At 40.6% G+C, this 18,449-nt stretch overlaps 1 protein-coding gene across 1 annotated transcript in view; it reads left to right on the top strand.

Annotated features, from left to right (window-relative positions):
- TMEM123 (transmembrane protein 123) overlaps positions 1–18,449 on the top strand; it is a 250,906-nt gene that overhangs the window by 82,732 nt on the left and 149,725 nt on the right. Inside the window, exon 2 of the mRNA XM_069202369.1 lies at positions 6,817–6,954. Coding sequence (XP_069058470.1) covers positions 6,817–6,954 — 138 coding nt within the window. The remainder of the gene's footprint in view (positions 1–6,816; positions 6,955–18,449) is intronic.

Raw genomic sequence — 18,449 nt, forward strand, 5'->3', positions numbered from 1 at the left:
CTACAATAACCATATAATAAGGGTGCACACTGAAAGCGTGAAGGTTAGCAAATAAGCCGTTGGTTACAACAAACAAGGGTCTAAATCTAAAAATGCAGCTTCACAAAGAGTAAATCCTAGCTGATGTTTACTGTTAAGCAAGGAGCCGTGCAACCTCCCCAAGGCCCGCGAATTGACAAATGTGGTTATGGCAACTCTGTTTCGGAAATAAACAAAAAAGGTGACCATACTACATAAGAGAACTGGAATAACTGTATTTTTCTTTGACGAGCAAATGTAAAATCAGTATCTGCATGTATAACCGTTTTGAATGTCAAGTTAAACACTGATAGACGGGTGTATTTTGGAACTCGTTCTGAAAGGGTATCGCACAAAAACACTCCTCTCATGTATTTTTGTACTTGAGTTGTATAACATTAGTTTGTAGATGTATAAAGAAAATGACCTAAACTTCAAGTGACGTAATCGGAAACATTCACTTCACCCTACACTGGCTCGCCCTCTGCCTCGTTCCATTCTTTCCAAAGTTTACAAGTCTCCTTGATGTATCTTTTGGTGTCTTCCCTGCCGCCGCCCTGATCTCACTTCAGAGCATAAACGGTGATAAAGGCAAAACCTTATTTGGGACCTTTGGTGAGTTTATCCATCTACAAAGGGGAGTACATGAGGCTCTCGTGCCTAGATCACAGTCACTCCCATATAAAACAGACTGTCTAATTTCGTGACCTTTCCGGGTTCGACAGCTTGGACCTTTTGACGCACAGAAAACGCACCTGTTCCTTTGAGCACAATGCTTACTGCAGCTAGAAAACAGACGAGTGAAACGTCTGTAGTGTTTCTGAAGAGCAGTCTGAGTGATTGCTCAAAGAACGGGGAAACATAATGGCCTCGCCCTGTGCATCAGAGCACCATTTTGCGCTACAAACAATATGAGCTGACTGGTTATTCATATGACAGAGTGTGGTAGCAAATTATTTTATTGTGTAGAACATGCAATTCTATACAAAATACCGGAGCATAATTCAGACTAATCAAATACATAATTTTTTTTTTTTAAATCAACACCCTAAACATAGCAAACAAAAAAATGCCAGAAGAAACGGTTAATGTTAGTAAATTAAGCCTCCATTTGCAAACCCACGACGTTCATTTATGAAGAAAATAACTTTGTTACAATGAGCTCAGTGGATCTTACACAGGGGGTCTGTAGATTCCTGTTCTTGGGGCTGTGGCATAAATGCCTTTGCCACTGGCGTCAGCAGTCAGTCTCCCTGTAGCTTGATGATGGGTGCAGGAGCTACTATCCCCTATGGATGGGCAACATATATCCTCAGTTTTGAAGAGTCTGGTGTTTTGCAGATGGAGAATACAAAAATACAAGGGGCACCCCCAATGGACTAGCTGATGCATCACAAGGTCCTCCAGAGGGTCGAATGAATGGGTAGGCTGTTTCTTCCGTTCAGTACTAGTACTTACCTGTTGAACCTGGTCTGCGCTGGAACTGTCTGGTTGAATTTAAGTCCAAAGCCATGATCAGTGGCCATTTGTGGAATGGAGGGGTTGGGAGACAGCACATTTCAGTATTGTCCTCTGGTAAGTCGTAGCAGCTGCGTTAGAGGACTGCCAACATCAGATTCCTGCAGACCACCTGTTTTAAGTTAGAATGCTAAATCTATCCACTAAGCCTACGTTTACTAGATAAGGCTGAACAATACAGAATAATAAAGGTAAAGTCTTGCATTTATTGCATACAAACATCTTCCAAGCCGCATTTATTAATTGTTTTATTTTTTATTTTTATAAAGCGCCCTCTAGACTCGGGGGTGTCAGTGTGGTTTATCGGAAGAAAGGAAAATGTACTTGAAAATCAACCAATGGAACTTCTAGGATTGTCAATATAAGACAGTAAAACAATTTTTCAGAAATGTATCAGCATTTGCGTATAAACTAAGAATGTCTCTTTACAGTGAACCAGACATAAAATTAATACTTAAAGCCAGCAGTAGAACATTTACAAATATATGGAAGGAGGTAGTCTGACTGCATCTCTTTAGACAGGTTGCACAACTACATTATCTTTTTGGAAATATAATCAGTCCTAAACCCTACGTAAAGTTATAATTAATGACGCTGGCACAAAATATTGAAAAAACTAAAAGCGATAAAATATTGAATTTATAACCGCCTCTCATTCCTCTTGCAATGAAGCACCCCTCTTAAAGACCATATTGATTTTTTCTTGTTTTTTTCCTTTATTTTTAAATAAATGTTTAAATAAATACGCCATACATCTCTACAATACATAATATTTGATTGTTGCGTATTGTAGAGAAGCATAGAGTTCCGAATCCTTGAAAATGGTTGAGATGTGGGTCTTCATTTATTTTATCAGGGCAGTTTCAGTAGCATGCATTCTGCAGTTAATGGAGAGCAGGTGCTTAACTTTCAGCGCCCAATATTTCAGAATGCCAAGATGCATGGCTTTGGGTACTGCAGGCTATTTTGAATATCATTCATTCTTCATTGAGAAGTCACTTCCGAGTAATGAGTACTAGGGTGATACGAAGTCTTTCGTTCCTGAGACCAGTCTTGTTGCACTCTATAGGGCTACTTTCTGACGAGTCAGATGTAACTTGGTTATACCTGTGAGAAAAGCATTCCTGTAGTCAATTCTCAACACAACGAGTGATTGTACGACATTTTGAAAAATAATCTGGTGTTCTGTCTCGAAGAAATTGAATTTAGTACTGAGAGTTATTTGCTGTGTGTTTTTGTGCATGTAGGTTCAGCTTTTTTTATAGCGTGAGTCACAGCAATGTGTTTGCATTCAGTGATCTGAGGTTTGCAGTAAAGTATATTTAATGAGTCCAACCATGATAGGACTTAAATCAAGCTCTAGAGGTGGGGACTTGGGTAGAAATTCGCGAAATGGGTTTGATATTAGGTGATGAAAGGACATGAATAAATGTCATGTATAGTTCGCTCTGAAAGGAGCACGTCTTCTAGGGAGGCGACTTTAAGGTATAACTGTGTATTAGCGTCATGAAAATTATACATAATGTTTGCATTTTTTAGAAGCACAGTCAGAAGCATGAATTAGAAAGGGTTGAGAGAAAGAACTGAGCCAGGAGACCTTTCTGGCTGAGAAAGAGAATCCAAGAGATTATTGTTCCATTTGAGTGTTTTTGGGATCTGTTTTCCAGACAACAGTACAGCCAGTTTACAACTATATTTATGTATATTTTTTGCTTGAGTGCATTAAGTGGGGTGTTGTGGTTCAGGTTGGAGAAAGACACCCCTGACTGAATATTTTGTACAGCCTGCCCTAGATTGACTGCCCTCTGCAGTTGAGACTTTTATGAGATTTCTATATTCAAATTAAAATCGATCTGCTGTGATAGAGATTTATGATTACAGATGAGAACTGGCACTAAGACACTTGGGCAATAGTTTGGCTTCTGAGTAAATCATATGTCGGCCAGTTAACAATAGTTCAGTTTTAGACATGTTTCTTAGGGTGGATTTAACATAATAAACCACTTTATGTAAACACCCCCTCTCGTTGCCATGGCCTGGATGGCTGAAAAATTTGGCAGAAGTCTAATTCCTCTGCCAAGGCCTGCAGAATTTCTCCTGTCTCACAAATTAAGCTGGAGTCCACATTTTGATTTTGGATTCCGATCCTAAGTAAATGCATTGATAGGCATTTGTGATAATAGTAGTATTAATACAAATAGTTTTTATATCACTTTTTACCCAGTGTATCCTATCATAAGCAATGTAGGTAACAGATGTAGCTATTATCCAATGTAATGGGACTCAGATGAGAACATGAAGGATTCCTATCAGAGCTCTCGTTTAAACAAAGTTGTAAAAGTTTGAATCATGGAGGGAGGTGAAGGGTGCTCACTTCAAGTTTTGTGGACACTTGGTACATATCAGTGACAATGTAGTCCTTTCCTTCTTTCTAAAGTGCTAGCTCATTCCTTCTCCTAGAAGACCATTGTGGGAGAGATCTTTGCACTACATATTTGCCAGAATGCTTTAGTGGCCGGATGGAAAGTGAGCCCACAGTTCAGATTTTCAAAACAAACCAATTAAATTACACAGTATGACCATTGTGGCCATACAAGGAAGACTCCAGTCTGAAATAAAGTTAAGGGGTTTATGACAAACTTAAGCTCAGAGTCATGTAGAGAATTTGCAAGACAAAGTTATAAAGATATAGAATCACCAAGGGCTGTCCAAGGGGATGAAATAAATTCAGATGGGCTAACATTTAAGAGAACTAGACATTCAACAAAGGCAATACAAAACATCAGTAAATAACCTGATGGATGGAAAACAAGCGTTGCTCAACTTTAATAAGCATTAAGGTAGTTCAAAAAATAAAATTTTAACTTAGTTCGGCAAGGGGAAAACCCTACAAATTAGTCAGTCAGGGAGTAACGTGTGGGGCGGAACACCTCCGGGGAAAAGACAAAAAGGAAAAAAGAATTTGGAAAAAGGTAATCTCGGGCAACAGGTTACCAACTAAAATGGGCAAAAAGTAGGAAACCGGGAAAGTGTCAGCATATCAGAAGCTCTGTCAAGAGTCTTTTTTGAGGGCTAGTTAAGTCTCAGCAAGGCGTTTCAAAGGGGCAAGGGCAGAAAGGAAGATACCTCTCCAAGGGGCCAAGCCTACCGAGAAGATTGGCATGGAAGGTTCTGTTGCATCTGCTGAAGGGAATCTGACCAAAGTCCAGCTGATCATCAATGCAACAGTTTATTTGATGTTGAAGGGACAATACCCAATTGAAATCAATCAGGTGACTCCAACTTGATACATCCACATGCTTTCCCAGGTTTGTCATGAGAACAGCATCTGTATGCCTCCACACAAGATTAAAAGAAAGACATCCATTACCAAACTAGTATTCTTATGGGAACGAAGTCTAAAAGAAAGGTACACATTAACAAGCTGACTGGCCATTTTCTGCGCAGTCACAATTACAGGACCTAGCAGTCCTCACTTAGGCTAATGCAAATGAATTAAAACAGCACAATAATACATTCAAATAAAACTCTCTTTAATATGCAAACTATACGTTCTGCATTAATAAGTCTTCATTGGAGTTCTTGTTACAGTACCTTTAAACTAAATGTCTCAGTTAATACATTTGTCAGAGAGTCACGCAGAAGTGCATTTCTCCATTTTTGCACACGTATTTTAAAACATTTACCATAAGAAATTCACTATAGTTTCATTACAGACTATTAGTTTAGAGGCTAAACTATAACATGAGTGATTCATTCTTCAAACATGCAATTTAATCGTGATACCACCTGGGTTTCAATAGGTAGTCTAAGAAAATGCACACTAATAAATCTTTTCAGTGCGTCATTCTACATTCAAACCATTAGTTCTTTGATTAACATAATGCATAAACTGTCTATGTGTAGATGATCTTTGTGACATGAGGGACAGTACTGAAGTTTCTGCTACATCAGTGTTTATTCCTCAGTTATAACTTTTAAGCCAAAACTGACTTACTGCAAAAATGGATATAGTGGCAAAATAATGAGGTCTGAAGACAATAGAAGTACCGATCTTATCTGTCTGTACCTTACAGTATAGTTTGGTGTTATCTTGAAGAATATAAACAGGTAGATGGGAAATGTAACAGGCATAACCTGATATTGAGTGCTATAGTATGCTTTATGAATCTGCTTATATGTAACACAGAGTAATTAGTTCTAGTGTTTTTCATTCATGGCTTTCATCAGACCCCATGGCTGGAGTCCAACAATCCCACTCTGAAAGTTTATTGACATTTGGAGCACCAGAACAGAAGATTCCGAAGTGGTCCTGCAAATTCTGAACATTTTAACTTTTGTTTTAATTTCCGCTTTCAAAACTTTGACATTTGCTACATGTGAGTGAAACTGTGTTTTATCAACGACCATTTTCCTAAGAACTATTTATTTTCATTTTATTAATCAGTTAATATTATTTAATTTTCTAAGCAGTTGCGGACCCCTTGAGACAGTGACGTAATGAAACATGAGGGCCCCCCTCCTGCAAAGTACATTCAGGGGGCCCGCCCTTGACCCAGTCAGGAGCTTTTAGGCCAGGGGCCTGCTATCCTCGTGCACAGGTACTGTGCTGTGGGTGCCCCCTGGAGCTCGCCCCACCAACACAGCGGGGACTGCAGGAGTTATTGTTACACCTTGAGAGGGCTATGCAGACCCCATGGGTCTCCAGATCACAGGTTAAGAACCACTGATGTAAAGGAGGCAGGGAACAAATACTAAGTGGAGTTAAAGAGGCTTGAAAGAAAAGGATTTCTATCTAGAGTAGCACATGCAAGGAAGGTTGTAACAGTCGATTTTGAGAAGTGGAGAACAAGGGCCAGGTAGCAATATATAAATGGAAAAGAAGAGAAGAGGAGAGAGGGCAGGGTCAGTATTTTTAAATACCAATAGTGCACAGATTCTTAATGCAACAATGCATTTAAGTGGTAACCAGGTTCCTAGTTTCCCAGTGTTTTTTAATTTGATGATAATATGGTTGCTGTCCCGAGGAGGCCTCATGTATGCTTCTCTCCTTTATACACTTCAGCAGGCTCCCTGCATGTTCCTTTCTCCATGACTTGCCTCTAGGGGCTGGAGGTTACTATTTGTTGGTTACCTTTGTTTGTCCTACATGCGGCTCTGCTGTGTCCCTCCAGCATGCTTTCCTAGTAGGAATTATGCAGTGTACTGTTTTTGCATTGGGATAGAAAGAGATAAATAAGACATTTGTATTTAATGACTTTTTTTAATTTTTGACTACAGATCCACTGCCTGCCAGTATAAGTACTACCATAAATGTCACTGCTATTCCTGAAGTCATGACTCCTGATAATAAAACTCCAGTCTATAATGAAACCACTCCACCTCAAGTTAATGGCACAACACCTGGCACACCAAGCAGTAAGTAATATTTCTGTATTTCAAGTATAAGAATTCTGATGTAACTTTGTCTTTAGAAAATGTACAAATTACAATTTGCTTAATGGAATGGTTAAAAACAGAAATATACAGTGGCAAACGTAAGGATTGTCACAAAGACAAATTCATTATGACAACACGGCACAGTCTGAATGACATTTTTGTTAATTGAGGAAAGCAGTGTTAAACGAGTAATATTTGAAAGTTTTTGAACACTGTCAGAATTGTTGAGCTCTGGATCACTTCAGGAAAATCTTCCCAGGGTTTTGTAAAAATATTTTAACAGAGCGATGCTTGGAGGAGCACACGTGGAAGAGAGCAGACGAGAAGCAGAGCGCTGCCTATGTACCTCGATAATGAAATCGGGAAACCGTGTGTGTATGCAGGTGGGATACGTATGGTGGGAGTTTAGGAGATTATATAAGGCCAAAAATAATATGAACATGGCAGAAAAAAACATACATCTGTTGTACAGCTAATACAGTATAATAATTAAGCACATTAGGTGTAAATGTTAGAGGGAAGATTATTAACAAGATATATAAATTGTAAGCTTGAGACAGGATGACCACGTGCATCCTTTATTATGCCATATTAGAATCCTGGTGACGGGGGGTTCGGGGACAGTTGAAGGGAGGAAGAGAAAAAAAGGCTGCTAAGTGCTATTGAAGATTACCGTGTCAGTATAAACTGAATAAATTACTTAAGAAATTCTACTGTATGAGAGGAGTCACTACAAAAAGAATTGGCAACGAACTAGAACTAACCCGTGTCAGGATAAACCGAATAAATTACTTAAGAAATTCTACTGTATGAGAGGAGTCACTACGAACTAGAACTAACCCGACACGTGAACCAGTGTGCAAACAAGGCCCTTGCTGAAGCATGGAGTTTCACTGCGAAACTTTGAGGTGAGCAGCAGCAGTGCAGTAAAGCAGACGGCACTACTGGCAGCAGCTTGGAACAGCCGTACATAGCAGCCTAGTCCTGACGTTATTAGTAGGCAGCGTTTAGGAGCAGCCGTACATAGCGGCCAGCCAAATGCCTCAGTGTGCGTCTGATAACGAAAGACGTAACATTGACAGCAGGAAATAGCGGCCATGCAATTCGGCAGCCCCGTCGCAGCATGTACATAATCAGAGTGGAAGCAGGCGTATGAGGGCAAAAGAAAGCACTGCAATGTACATTAACAGCAGCCAGCCATACACTTTCTCTTGGTGTGATAAAGATTTTAAAAGCTTGAAAAGCTCGACAAACCTGATGCTGGGATAAACAGAGACAATATCAACTTGTTGGGATAAATTCATGAAAACAGTTAGCCCACTGCCTCTAAAATTAAGCGTACAACAGGCAGACATCTTAAGTTCTTGGGAGTGAGCCAACAATTTGTACTGTACTCTACTGCACTGCCATTTTGAATAGGGAAAATCATCTGTGCACATATTGCTCTGTTAATAGTAAAGCAATAAGCCCCATCACCTATAAAAATAAATGTACAGCAGACAGCCATCTTAAAATTCTTTGAAAGTGAGCCAGTGTACTGTACCGATTTACTATTTTGTATTGGAACATTATATATGCAAATATTGTTCTGCTACTAAAGCATTACTAAAGATATCACCAGCATTAAAATTCACAGCACATAAAGGTTACTAAAGATTCATTGCCAGACTCAGTATAAAGCATGCAAATACATGTAGTCATGGCATCTTCAAGTGTATGGAACTTCACGCCACCACAAGCATTTATGACAGCATCAGGGGAACCATTAATCAAATGGGAAGAATGGCAAGACTATTTTTGCAATGATATCTCTTCATTTGATGATGATGATGAAGAGGTTACACTGGAGAAAACGAAAAAATAAGACAAATATACTCCTTGTTAGAAATAGGGTCTTTGGTTGGCAGTCAGGTTAACCCCTGTCCAAGCAAGGACCCTCACTCTAGTCAGGGTAAGTCATACACAATCTAAATTATCCTGTCCCCACCCTCTGGTAGCTTGGCACTGAGCAGTCAGGCTTAACTTAGAAGGCAATGTGTAAAGTATTTGTGCAACAAATCATACAATAACATCATATAGCACCACAAAAATACACCACACAGTGTTTAGAAAAATATATAATATTTATCTGATAAGATGTAGGTCAAAACGATTGAAATGCAATAAGTATATGTTGAGATATCACTGTAAAAGTGGTATAAAGTGTCTTAGGTCTTTGAAAAACAATAAAGGTTTCTTGCAAACACAAAGTACCTGGTTTGCGTTCAAAATCTCCGCAAGGGGCCGCAGAGGAGACGATGCGTGGAAAACGGGGATGTGTGCGTCGGTTTTGCCACTTTGCACACCGACTTGCTTCATTATTTTCCACGCAGGGGAATACTTTGCATCGTTTTCCGCCGTGCGGACTTGGTTCCTCTTCGGGTTGCGGGGTTTTCTGGCGCCCCGGGGACAGTGCATGGAATCCTGGACTTGCGGAGCAAAGTCACAGGCGCTGCATCGATTTCTCTCTGGAAGTCAGGCTGCGTCGTTCCGGGTTGGCTGTGCGTCGATCCAGTGGGCCATGTATCAAAGTTCCAGTCGCTATGCTGGCGCTGCGTTGATCTTCTCGTTGCGAAGTTGGGCTGCGTCGTTCCGGTTCGGCGTGCAGTGAATTTCTTCACGCGGGCAGGCTGTGTGTGGTTTTTAGCAGGTTGTGCATCGAATTTTTGCCACACAAGGAGTCCAGTTGCAGAAGTGAAGTCTTTTTGGTCCTGAGACTTCAGGGAACAGGAGGCAAGCTCTATCCAAGCCCTTGGAGAGCACTTCTCAGCACAGCCAGGGAGCAGCAAGGCAACAGCAAGGCAGCGGTCCTTCTCAGAAAAGCAGTCCCAGTGAGTCCTTTGGGCAGCCAGGCAGTTCCTCTTGGCAGGTCTGGTCCAGGGATTCTTCACCAGTAGATCTCTTGTCCAGAAGTGTCTGTGAGGTAGAGTGTCTAGCCCAAGAAGTGTATAAAGTCTGTGGGTTTGGGTGCTCTTCTTATACCCATTATGGCCTTTGAAGTAGGCTTACTTCAAAGGAAAGTCTCACTTGTTTGTGAAATCCTGCCTTGCCCAGGCAAGGCCTCAGACACACACCGGGGGTTTGGAGACTGCATTGTGTGAGGGCAGGCACAGCCCTTTCAGGTGCGAGTGACCACTCCTCTCCTCCCTCCTAGCACAGATGGCTCATCAGGTTATACAGGCTACACCCCAACCACCTTTGTGTCACTGTCTGGAGAGAGGTGCAAACAACCCAACTGTCAAACTAACGCAGAGAGGGAATCCACAAACAGGCGGAGTCACAAAAATGGTTTAAGCAAGAAAATGCCCACTTTCTAAAAGTGGCATTTTCCAACACACAATCTCAAAACCAACTTTATTAAAAGATGTATTTTTAAATTGTGAGTTCAGAGGTCCCAAACTCCACGTCTTATCTTCCCCCAAAGGGAATCTACGCTTCAATTTTGTTTAAAGGCAGCCCCAAGGTTAACCCATAAGAGAGATAGGCCTTGCAACAGTGAAAAACAAATCTGGCAGTATTTCACTGTCAGGACATATAAAACACATTAGTGTATGTCCTACCTTAACCATACACTGCACCCTGCCCATGGGGCTACCTAGGGCCTACCTTAGGGGTGTCTTATATGTATGAAAAGGGAAGGGTTAGGCCTGGCAAGTGAAGACACTTGCCTAGTCGATTTTAAAGTTTAAAACTGCACACACAGACACTACACTGCAGTGGCAGGTCTGAGACATGATTACAGGGCTACTTATGTGGGTGGCACAACCAGTTCTGCAGGCCCACTAGTGGCATTAGATTTACAGGCCCTGGGCACCTCTAGTGCATTTTACTAGAGACTTACCAGTAAATAATATATGCCAATAATGGATAAACCAATCAACAGTACAATTTACACAGAGAGCACATGCACTTTAGCACTGGTTAGCAGTGGTAAAGTGCTCAGTGTTCTAAAGCCAACAAAAACAGGTCAGGAAAACTGGAGGAAGGAGGCAAAAGGTTTGGGGATGACCTTGCAAAAAGGGCCAGGTCCGACAGTCCTCCATTATTTAGGTCCTTGAGTATTAAAGGTTTACAATGGAATTAACAAGAACGCTAGAGAAGAGGGACAAGGCAACATATTTGCTAATGCACTGGAAGACTTGGATATATTTTTTATATATATTAATATATATTTTAAACCCAGAGTATGTGAGGGCATAAACAGATACGTGTTTTTCCATACAAAACAGGGCAAAGAGGAGTCCACCGAACATTTTTGAAAAATCTGGCACTTATGTCTTTTTGGTGACCTGCACGACAAAGTAATTTGTGACCAGATAGTTGTGCATGCGGCCAATCCCAATATACAGGAGAACCTATGGGCAAAAGGAGAATCTCCTTTACAAGAAGTAATTGATGAGGTTAAGAGAGCAAAACTAACAGGGAGATGTGCTAAAGCAATCATTTCTGAACAAAAAGAGAAAGATGGTAAAGGAAACAGAAACTGTCACCAAACTAAGAAAAACAATACGAAACCTGTAACACAAAGAGATTATAAGAAACCTCAAGAGGAAACAGGCAAAATATATATAATCTAGAAAGAACTAGGATACAAACAACATGAGGGAAGATGTTACAGGTGTGGCAATAGCAGAAACTTTACAAATGATAAGTGTCCTGGGCGCAAACAAAAATGCTCAGGTTATGGTATAAGCCATTTCTACAGAGTATGTAGAAGGACAGACAGTGTGGCACAAGTCTTAGAAGAGGAACTGGCATCCGATACTGAAGACTCAGATGATAATGACACTAATATGTGTGTTAGATATAAGAGGGGAGAAGGAATCAGATGATCAAACCTCAACTGGTATAGCTTCCCCAGTGCAAGTAGATACACAAACCTCAAATGACAAGACATGTCCAAAGCAAGCAAAACTGGACACAAAAAAGAAGAAACCAATATGCGAAACAGATTTTGGAGGTGTCAAACTAAAGATAGTAGCTGACTCTGGATCCCCTTTCACATTAGTAAACAGATACGTATGGTTAGAGAAATGTGTACCTTCTTCAGGGGATGTGCTAGAACCACCTGATATTTCCCCAAAAAGTTTTACGGGGAATGATATAAATATGGTGGGGTTTAGGATATAAAAGTTTGGATTTAAGAACAAAAGAGCTGAATGTAAATTGTACGTGTCGAAAGATGGGCCATCTGTCTTGCGGTGGATAGATTTTGGAAGCCTGGGAATGATTTTAGATCCAACTAGTGAAGAACCTGTCACGGTGTACAATCAGAATGTGAGTTTGAGTCAATAATTGTAGAAACATTTCCAAAAGTATTTTTGGATGTAATTAGAAACTTTGAGGGATTCCAACATAAAATCAAATTAAAGGATTAGAGAAACTGCATGTTGCAGGGATAATTGAACCAATCGCATCATCCCGTCGGATGGCACCATTGGTAATAGTGAAGACACTGAATGGAAAATTAAGATCATGTGTTAACTTTGGAGAACTAATTAAATATGTTTCGATCAGTCATTTTCCCTTACCCTAGATAAATGAACTGTTATCCATGACAAAGAGTGTCAAGTGGTTCAGCACCATAGATTTGACAACAGCATACCATCAGGTTGCGCTGCACCTGGATAGCAGAAGGTTGACTGCTTTTGTCACACCATTCAGATGTTTTCAGTTAAATGGAATACATTTTGGTTTGGCATCAGTAGCAGCCATGTTTCAGAGGCTGATGTACACTATATTCAAAGGGTTAAAAAAATTCATTTTCTTTCAAGATGATATTCTTGTAATGGACAAGATCAGGAAGGAACATGAACAAAAACTTAAACAAGTTTTACACATCTTGGAAGGGAACAATCTTACAGCAGAAATGAGCAAATTCAAATTAGCATGAGAGAAAGACACATGGTCATGAGGTGAGTAAGGAAGGTATAAAACCCAAAACAGAGTTGGTAGAAGCCATCAGGAATTCTCCCTTACCCAAAAACGAAAACGAAGTGAGGGTATTTTTAGGCCTAGCCGAATACTGTTCAAAATTTGTCAGAAACTTTCCTAGCAAGACATACCATATCAGGCAAATTATAAAAAGATCTGCAAAGTTTGAATGGACAGAGGAATGCCAAGAAGCATTCCGAGATTTGAAAGAGGATATTTGTAAAGCTCCATCCTTACAAGGATTTAATGCAAACCTCAAAAGCATGATAACAACAGGTGCTAATGGAAAGGAATTGGGAGCAGTATTGACGTGGATTGACCCTAGTGATAAAGAGATTGTAATAGCATTTGCATCTCATGCATTGTCTCCGACAGAGGAGAAGTATGCCGTCATAGAACGAGAAGCCCTTGCATGCAGTGTGGGGTCTTATAGGATATAATTACACAGTTCAGTATGTTCCTGGGATAAGAAACAGGACAGCAGATTTCTTGAGTTGGTTCCCTTTACCTCTGAAGGAAGTAATAATGAGTGAACAAGAGGAATGTTGCATTGCGAATGTACATGAGGAGATTGAGAGCCTTACACAAGAAGAATGGATGAGTGCACAGGACAATGATTCTGTGTTAAAAGAAGTAGAGAAATGTATACTAGAAGGATGGCTCAAGAAGAAAGTAGTAAGCAAGGATGTGTGCAAATTGTGGGAACTAAGGCACAAACTCTACTTGTTATGGTGAAAATTGTTAAGGAATGGCAGGTTAATACCGCCTAAAGATCTCAGGAACAGACTACTTAAATTGTGCTATTAGGGTCATTTAGGAATTGTAATAACCAAAATGCGGATGAAATGCTCATATTGGTGGCAAGGCGTGGATAAAGACATTGAGGTAGTAAGAGAGTGTGTATTAGGCAATAAAGTGGATAAATCCAAGGTTACCATTAAAACCCTTTTGTGTCCTTTTAGCACCCCAAACATGCCTTGGGAGAAAATAGACATCATGGGCCCCATAAGAGGAGCAGATACATAAAAATGTATTGTGGTCATAATTGATAATTTCGCAAAATGGTCAGAAGTAGAGATTGTTTCCAGGACAGATTCAGAAAGAATAGTAAAGTTCCTTGATAAGGTTCTACTAATAGAAGGTTTACCAAAAACTATTCTCGGTGACAGTGGACCACAATTTAGTTCAGACATATCCAAAGCATTTGTGAAAAGGAATGGAATTGCGCATAAAACGACTTCTGTATATCACCCGGCAGGAACTGGTGCAGTTGAAAGATTCAACAGAGGGATCAAAGTTACTATACAATTAGCTGGACATTCAGGAGTGAATTGGGAGAATGGTATGGGCATATAGGATTACTCCTTGTAACACAACAGGATGTAGCCCTTTTGAACTCATGAGAGGAAGGGTGACAATTTCCAAAGATAACTTAGGGTGGATGATTGGATCAAGAAAAGTAAACTGGTCAGCTACCTTCGTAAGAAACAGATTAATCAAAGTACAAGAAGCATATAAAGAAAATAACAATGATAAAAAAGATGTCTGCAAACAAGATGATGTGAAAGTGGGAGATTTTGTAACAGTGGAAAAACAGGTTGAATTGTTAAAGGCGAGAACTAATTTTCGAAACCTTTGAGAATGGAAAAAGTGTTTTGCAATTTGCTTCTCTTGAGTAATGGTAATGTCTGGCATAAGAACCCTCTCTGTGTGCAAGGAGTGCGAACACAATGTACTTGACTATTACAAGTATAAATGGCTTGCACAGGAAATTTATGAGACAGGAGGGAAAAAATATCTGAGATACATGAAAATGGAAATATACCTTCTGAAAGTAATGGAATTGTATCTTCTCACACGTCTCTTTTTCCCTCTACTTCTGCCTTATCAAATAGGGGAACAAGAACAACTGATCACAGTAATATCTGTGATGAGACGGAATCATGAGGGAGGTTTGGAAGGTTTGGTAGTAGAGTGTACCAACCAAAACGATTATGACTACTTGTGTGAATAATGTGATGTGAATCTATTTTAATGAATAGTTCATATAAACTATGATATCAGTATTTATATTCGATGCATCAACACTGTGTGTGTGTGTGTGTGTGTGTGTGTGTGTGTGTGTGTGTGTGTGTCCATATATATATTTATATAATAATGTTAAAGAGTAGACTTTTTATATGTACTAACCAGATATACATGCAAGACATATATAGAAGGGGAAGGTGTGTGGTATAGTTGACATAATAGTTAAGCGCATTAGATATACTTGTTTGTGGGAATGTTATTAACAAGATATATAAATTGTAAGCTCGTAATACAATGACTATGTGCAGCCTTTACTGTGTCATATTAGAATCCTGGTGATGGGAGGTTCGGGGACAGTTGAAGGGAGGAAGAGAAAACGAGGCTGTGAAGTGCTATTGAAGACTACTGTGTCAGGTTAAACTGAATAAATTACTTAAGAAATTTTACTGTATGAAACCAGTTACTACAAGCAAGTTTAGTAAGGCTCACCAACAGAAATAAAGCAGAAAGCTTTCTAGCAAGACAACATAAGTCTATAAGTCAAGTTTGACAACAATATAATGTTTCAAAGGTGTAATTTGATTTTTCTTAAGTTATGCAACTGAATTTATTTGTACATGCAACAAAAGAGACATGCTTGTGAAATGGAAGAACTGAAGTTAAAGCTTTTGTTGTGAATAACTGTCCTAAGAATGACAGAAGGTGAATACGCGATATTAGACGAAGGGAGAAGGATGTGGAGAAAATGCAGGAAAAAAGAGCATTTCAGGCTTGGAATTGTTGAGTCATGAAGGGTCAGTCCCAGACTATAACTCAGTGAATGTCTTACTTCCTATATGACCATTGATTTTTTTGTAATTGCAGGTTTTTTCTGCTGTCTTTCCCATGCTTCATTACAATGAAATAAAACGGCTTATCCGCACAGTGTAATCAGTTATCTGCAGTAATGATTTGCCTTGTTGAGATGTGGCAACCTAACTGTCAGGAAGAAGACTGTTGAGCCTTGTTCCATAATACTGCCTGGAAAGCAATCCAGGTTTCCCCTAAAAGTATCCTTGGCACATCTTTAGTAACATGACATGAGTTTAAAAACAACACTCTAAGGCAGAGGTCTCCAAACTTTTTAATGCCGCGCCCCCCCAGTTGAAAAATAAAAATCATTGGGGCCCCCTCAGAATTTTTCACAATTATTTTATAATCATGGCAATGTTTAAATATGTGTAAACCTATTTAAGCATTGCAGTTAAGTACTGTTACCTTTTTAAAACTGCAGTAACATGCTTCTGCTTAAAAAAAGGCCTGTTATCTGTATAATATTTATTTTGGCCAGAGTCTGGGCCCCCCCTGGGATCACTTCAGGCCCCCCTAGGGGGGCCCGCCCCCCAGTTTGAAGACCTCTGCTCTAAGGGAAGGTATTTGTGGCATTTACTCAGAGATATGTTGAATAATTATTTGGGAGTAAAAATAACATTGGATTAGAGGACTAAGAGTTACAATCAGAAAACGCAGTCATAAATTGAAATAAAAAGGCAAGGTTAATCAAGTGTTTAAATGTGGGGAAAAGGTTAATGACTACGAAATTAACAAAAAGTCACTTTGAATGATTGTAAAACCTGCTTTGAATTTGTAGATGTACTTGGTGATCTTTGTTTCATGCGTTGGAGTATCAAATCTGCAGTGAGGAAGAATGTGCACAGCTGATGCAAGGTGGCTAGTTGAATCATGTGCAGATGGTACACTTTGAGATGTAAGAAGGTCAGGGACGTACAATGGGAGTGGCTGAGTGAATCCTCCATTTGTTTGTATGCTTTTAGCGATGTTGGTGTCGGCAATTTGAATCCCACTCTAGTCTTCGGATTTTCTGAGTGCAGAAGATGGGTCGAGAGTGGTGAAAAGTTTCAAGAATATTTTGTTGTTTTAGTTTCTCAGTCCAGTTTCACTGACACTGACCACTTGATGGTTAGTGTCAGGGGCTCCCACAAAAACACACCTCCTGACACGCTGTTTTCAATATAATCAGACCACCAGGAAAGGAACCCTACAAGCAATACATGAGGGGCAGTTATTTTCAAAAGCCCTAAATGGTTCTTCTGGGCAATAACTACCTGTATCCGTTTCTAGTATACTTGCAAACTGATTTGGCGTTGTTGGACCTGGCCCTTGTGGCAGGTTCATCCCCTGACATTTTGCCTCCTTCCTCCTGTTTTTTCTGACCTCTTGCTGTTGACCCTAGGGCTCTGAACACTTTATCATTGCTGACCAGTGCTAAAGTGCGGTGCTCTCCCTCCTAAAGTTGGTATGATTGGCTTATACATAATTGGCATATTTAATTTACCTACAAGTCCCTTGTACAGTGGTATCTCTATACCCAGGGCCTGTAAATTAAATGCTAGTAGCGGACCTACAGCTCTGCTTGCGCCACCCTCTGAAGTAGCCTTTCAAACCTGTTTCAGGCCTGCTAGCCCAGGGCCTGCATGCACAGTTTTCTGCCTCAGGGACCTGGCATCTAAATTTACTTGTCAGGCCCAGAACTTCCCTTTTATTACATGTACGTCGTCCCCTAAGGGTAGGCCCTAGCTATCCCTGTGGGCAGGGTGCTATGTATGTAGAAGGCAGGACGTGTGCCTAGTAGCGTGGTCTGTCCTGGTAGTGACAAACAGCCTATTTGGTATCTCATTGCTGTGAGTGCTGCCTTCTCATAGGATTGCATTGGAAATGCCCTGCCTTATGTCTAGGGGTTATTGTCTGATTTATGAGGTAGCCTAGGCATGTTTGGCATGGCTGTAATGGTGGTGGGAGATGCTGCTTATAGGTGTAAGTGGATTTACTATTACAGAAATGACACTTCTAGAAAGTGAGCATTTCTCTGTGCTTATGACTCTGGTGTTTTGCAGCTTGACTCCAGTCGACGTCTGGGCAGAGTGACAGTTGGGGCTTTGTGCATACTTTTCAGACAGCCTGTACACAGGAAGGGTGGAGGTGTCACAGAGGTGCACATGCATACTGAATAGTCTTCCTGGGCTGAGAGAAGGGAGATGCGGGGCACACCTGCATTTGTAAAGGCTGTGCCCTGGCCTCACACAAAAGGGTTGTTTACCCCAACTGATGTTTGGAGCCTTTGCTGGAAGAGAGGGGGGGGCACTCCCATAACCAGTTACAACTGGTTGGAACCTCCTCTCTCCTTTCTTTGTGAAACACACTGTAAACCTGAGTATAAGTACAGGGGAGTTTTCCCCACAATTTGGTGACCTTTTTGAACTTACTTGGAACTGGACACAGAGTGCTGGAGGGACTCCCCAGGAACCGCCATGGACTGCTGCTGCTGTGCTGACCTGTGACCTGCCTGGTCTCTTGGAGGAACTGCCACTGTCTGCAACCCTTTCTGCTGGCCTTCTGCTGGGCCCTGCCACCCTGTGCTCCTTCTGTTGTGTTCCCCAGGGGCTGGGCGCTGTGGCCCATAACCCCTGCCATCA

Source organism: Pleurodeles waltl, chromosome 8 (assembly GCF_031143425.1).
Source record: "Pleurodeles waltl isolate 20211129_DDA chromosome 8, aPleWal1.hap1.20221129, whole genome shotgun sequence".
Classification (NCBI taxonomy): domain Eukaryota; kingdom Metazoa; phylum Chordata; class Amphibia; order Caudata; family Salamandridae; genus Pleurodeles; species Pleurodeles waltl.